At 47.8% G+C, this 5,081-nt stretch overlaps 1 protein-coding gene across 1 annotated transcript in view; it reads left to right on the forward strand.

Annotated features, from left to right (window-relative positions):
* The first annotated feature begins 1,151 nt into the window (after positions 1 to 1,151).
* Positions 1,152 to 5,081, forward strand: part of Cd320 (CD320 molecule) — a 5,430-nt gene continuing 1,500 nt past the window's right edge. Inside the window, exons 1-2 of the mRNA XM_021218123.1 lie at positions 1,152 to 1,358; positions 4,061 to 4,186. Coding sequence (XP_021073782.1) covers positions 1,226 to 1,358; positions 4,061 to 4,186 — 259 coding nt within the window. The 5' untranslated portion in view covers positions 1,152 to 1,225. The remainder of the gene's footprint in view (positions 1,359 to 4,060; positions 4,187 to 5,081) is intronic.

Consider the following 5,081-nt stretch of genomic DNA (forward strand, 5'->3'; position numbering starts at 1 on the left):
TGGGAAATGTAATGTGAAGAATAAAACACTAAGGTGGTACATGACTATATCCCCAATACTTTGGAGGCCAAAGCAAGAGTATCACTAGTTTCAGGCCAGCTTGGGTTACCTCAGACCAGCAGAAACCACAAAATCACTAGCCACATTGGATAAGCAGTCTTTACTCAACTGTGGAAGTGGGATGAGAAAACCCAAGGCTGCCAATCATTATCAATTACAATTGATACAATTGTAGTATCAATCTACCAGCGCCATGTTAGAATAAATGTTTCTCAGGTCTGCGAGAACTAGAAGTTAATGAGGTTTTGAGATGGAAACCAAGCAGGTGGTCAATCCAGGTTTGAAGCCAGTAACTTCACTCATTTGACCATTCCTTCATTCCCTCACTATTTTCGCCATCCATCAAAGGAAACCAACATCCTGGCCCGCCTGCAGCTGGCATTCTAGGGGGCAATCAAGACAATAAAGCTAAAATAAGTAAACTCCTTAGGTGGCACCAGAAGGGACCTGCTGGGGAGTGTTCACAGGGTGTGGCTGCCATATTCATTGGGACCATTGGGCAGTAATATTTGCAGTAGGCTGCATGTGAAGTTTAGGTCAAAATTGCTAAGTTCATTTATAACCCTGAAGGTTTATTATTATTATTATTATTATTATTATTATTATTATTATTATTATTGTTGTTGTTTTTTTGAGACAGGGTTTCTCTGTATAGCCCTGGCTGTCCTGGAACTTTGTAGACCAGGCTGTCCTGGAACTCAGAAATCTGCCTGTCTTTGCCGCCCAAGTGCTGGGATTAAAGGCGTGTGCCACCACTGCTCAGCAGAAGTTTATTATTTCAAGTTAATGTGGTTATTTTCATGGTACTGGGGAATTAAACCTAGAGCCTCCTGATTACTAGGCAAGTGCTCTACTACTGAACTACTCCCCGAATTCCTGTTTTTTATTCTGAGGTAGGGTCTCCTTTAATAGCCTAGGTTGGCTTTGTTCTTCCTCAGCCTGTAGAATATCTGGGAGTTACAGGCCTAGGTCACCAAACCCATTAGATTTTACTGCTAGGAAGAAGCCAGGAGGAGCCCTAAAATCTAAGTACCCTTGTATTCTGGTACTTACGGTCGCAGGCTTGCGCCTCTCCCCCTGCCTTTGTGTGCGCGTGTGCGAGATTCAGCGCGTCCTTCTGACTGAACGGCTGCGGGGGGAGTGGAGCGGTTCGGCTAGCTGTTGGATGGCGCGGGGCGGAGCTGGGCGGGCAGTGGCCCTGGGCTTGGTGCTGCGGCTCCTCTTTGGTCTCAGAACAGACCTAGAGGCCGCTCCGGCTCGAACCCCGGCTCCGGCCCATATCCCGGTCCAAGTCTCCGGTGAGTTAACCCCCGTTCCTACACCACTTTTGATCCCGCCCCCACGCGCTGGCATCGCCTCACTATTGGCTGCGCCGCCCATCGGTCGTTGACACTCCCCCAGCACGCGCGTTTGGCTTTAGCGTGGAGAGATTCGGCCCTCTGTGCCTGCTTCCTCTCTTATTCCTGCGCTGTCCCTAAGTAACCTCCAAGCCGTCCTTCAGCTCATTGTGGGCTGGAAGGCTTTTGTTTTTGATTTTGACCTCGCACCACGCAGGGCTGGTCACCCGGTACCTTCTTGCAGCAGGCACGCCTTCCCGAAACCCTCAGCCCTGAGCCTGCAGTTGTGTGGCTGTTATTTCAGCACCCAGAGCTTCTGTTTTTCCTTGTATTCCTGCCTCAGAGAATGGAAGGAAGAGCCCTGGAGTATATTTCCCCTGTGAACCCCAATCTTGGTCAGGCACCTGTCCCGGGCAGGACTAGGAGGTCCCGATTGTGACCTCTGGCCACTACTGACCATCCACTCTGTATGAGAATTGGTCTTAACTGTTCCAAGTTTTTTTGGTTTGTTTATTTTTGTTTCTGTTTTTAGGCTTTTATTATGTTTTGAAAAAAAATTTTTTTTTTTCCAGACAGGGTCTCGCTTTATAGCTCTGGCTGTCTGCAACTTGCTATGTAGACCAGGCTGGGCTTGAACTCCTAGAGTTCCACCTTCTAAGTACTGGGATTAAAGGCAGGCACTAGTTCCCCTTTTTTTTTTTTTTTTTTGAGACAGGGTCTCACTATATAAAACAGGCTGAACTGGAGTTTTCAACTTGTGCCTTAGGCTCCCCAGCACAGGGATTATTAGGTATGGAGCATTTTATTTGACTGTTTATGGATCTGTACCCATAAACTACCCCTCCTCCCACTTTTGGCTGTTTTGTAGCTCCAAGCAGTCTTCTTGTCCCAGCATCCCAGGAGCTGGGGTTACTATTGAGCAGCATTATGTCTGGCCTTAGTTACCTCTTTTGCAGATGAGGACATAGACTGGGAGAAGAAATCATGAGTCATCCTGACTCCTGTCTAATTAATTGCCCCCAAGAGGTATAGGGTCTGCTCTGCTCTGGGCCCATTCCAAGAACATCCAGTCAGGGAGAGAAGGTCTGAGTTGGCAGGACTGTGAATTGTTAGGCATGGAGAGGAGGCTATGCTGGGAGGCAGGGATGGTGGCCAGGGCTTGTTCTCAGTTCTTTAGCTCTCTGGAGCTCCTGAACTGTGTGGTATGCAGGCATAATTGCGTTTGACTACAAGGAGAGGGAGGGAGGGGTCTTGGAGGCTCTAGCTCCGTGTGTGAGGTGGGAAGCTCTAAAGGCTCCCTCCTGTCTCTGTCCCTTCCTTCCTGCTGCTCCAAGTACCAGGTCTCTTCACTGCCTGCCCCTCTTGATCAGCAAACAATCCTGGCTTCCCTGTTCAGAGTCCAGGAAAGGCTTATGTTCCATCTGTACTCAACGTGGACCCTCACATGACTTGTTAACACACTGTCAGACACTGGACAGGGCCATGAGGCCACGTCCCTGACTTTCATTGAGGGTGTTCAGTCAATAGGAATATGTATGTTACTAGTTAGGGACTATTATTTGTGGGAGGCAGAGCTTCCTGGGGAACATGAGACACTGCCCAAGATATAAACTAAGTCCGAAAGCTGCAGAAGAATCACACCTATAGAGTGGAAGGACAAGGTGGGCTGTGGCTGGGGTATAGCTCAGTGGTAGAATGTTTGCTTGAGGTGCAAAACGGTCTAGACTCCTCTTCCTCTGAATACAGAGTGGAAGAAGGGCCCTTGGGTTGTGGAAGGCATGTGCAAAGGCCCTGTGGTGAAAGTGAGTCAAGTCTCTTAGATAAACTGCAAGGAGGAGGCCAGGATAGAGGGGGGTTGATGGAGAAGGGAAGGATTTAGACTTGGATGTGAGAGGACTTGGGTCCCATGGGATAGTGGGTGATCAGAGTAGATAAGAGTGTGATATTCTGTCCTGGTGGAGATTCGGTACTAGGGGTCTAGTTCAGAGATGACATATTTAGATCAAGCTGAGTATTTTCACATAGGAAGAACTTAGGAGATGAGGGAATAGGTCTTGGTGACTACACATGATCACCATGCTTTAAGTCAGGGTCTTCCTATATAACCCTAACTGGCCTGGAACACAGGGTCCTTCTGCCTCCAACCTCCTGCACACATATAATACCATGCCTGGCTTTTGAACAGATTTACTACCCAGGCTTTCAATTTCCCCTTTGCTAAGCAGGTGGGTTAGAGTAGGTCCCACTGACCTTGATCATGAGAGTCTCTTGCAGAGCATGTTGGGGAACGGCTCCTCTCCCAGCCTGTTTAAACTATGGAGCTTGGTGGTTTCCAATGTAGACTTTTTGGCCATTTGGCGTATTTGGAGCCTAATAGTCTCAAGGGTCAGTAAGACCTGGGTTTGAGTCCTGACTTTTGTCACCAGCTCTGTGTGGTCATAGTGTTTCAGTAGACTGGAGACTAGCATTGTCTACTAGCAGCATTCATGAACTTCCAGGGTTCCAAACACAGGGCTCTGTAGAGGGTGGCTACCAATACAGTTTCTTTACTCTGGGACATCGCTTATCTCTAGCTGGTTGTAGCTCATAACTATCCTCTTGAAAGATACTCTAGATTTGGATCCCCCAACCCTCCCAAGGACTCATTTATGTTCATTTCCCAGGTTCTGGAGCTGACTCCTGCCGGACAGACACCTTCCAGTGTCTTACCAGTGGCTATTGTGTGCCCCTCTCCTGGCGCTGTGATGGCGACCAGGACTGCTCTGATGGCAGTGACGAGGAAGAGTGTAGTAAGTGGCCATTCCTGGAGAGGGGCTTGAGAATGGGTGTTTAGACTGGTGCCAGTTATGGAGATTAGGGGATTAGGAAAAGACTGGTTGTAGGACTGGATAAGCAGGCAAGGTCTATGGGTCTGGACTGTTGAGATTGCTTTATTCCCAGCACTCTAGAGACATAGGTAGACAGGCTTATGGAGAGGTTGATCAAGCAAAGGAGGAGCCTGATGGGAAGCCTAGGTATTGGTAGGTGGAATTGACGGGCATAGCACAGAGATTTTACATAGGGAAGACCTTTACACAGAGTTATTTTATTTTATTTAGTGTGTTCCTGGGTACAAGTGTGTGCAGGAGTGTTTGCCAGCATGTTTGTGTGTTTGAAGGGCTGGAGCTTGACATTGGTGTTATCCTTTGTTGCTCTCCACCTTACTTTTGAGACCATCTTTCACTAAAATTGACAATCCCCCAGCGTATGCCTTTGGATTTAATGTGGGGAGAGTGGAGAGAATCAACTAGAATAGCTTGCTCAAGAGAGCCCCAGGATCCAGGCATGTGTACTCTTAGCCTTGTGGTTAGGGGTGTGCCCTGCTGTACCTGGTGTTTACTAGGGACTGGGGATCAAACTCATTCAACATGTTTGTACCATAAGCACTTTGCCCGTTGAGTTATCTCCTCAGCTCTGAGGAAGCTGCTTTTAAAAATTTATTTCGTATGTCCCAGGATGGCTTGAAACTCTCTATGTAGATCAGGCTGGCTTCAAACGCACAGAGATCTACCTGCCTTTGCCTCCCAAGTGCTGGGATTAAAGTAGCTAAATAATGAGATGCTTTTAGTTTAGTTTACTGCTTGTGGAAGAGCACTGGAATTTCCTCTTTGTGTGTGTGTGTGTGTGTGTGTGTGTGTGTGTGTG

Source organism: Mus pahari, chromosome 18 (genome assembly GCF_900095145.1).
Source record: "Mus pahari chromosome 18, PAHARI_EIJ_v1.1, whole genome shotgun sequence".
NCBI lineage: Eukaryota > Metazoa > Chordata > Mammalia > Rodentia > Muridae > Mus > Mus pahari.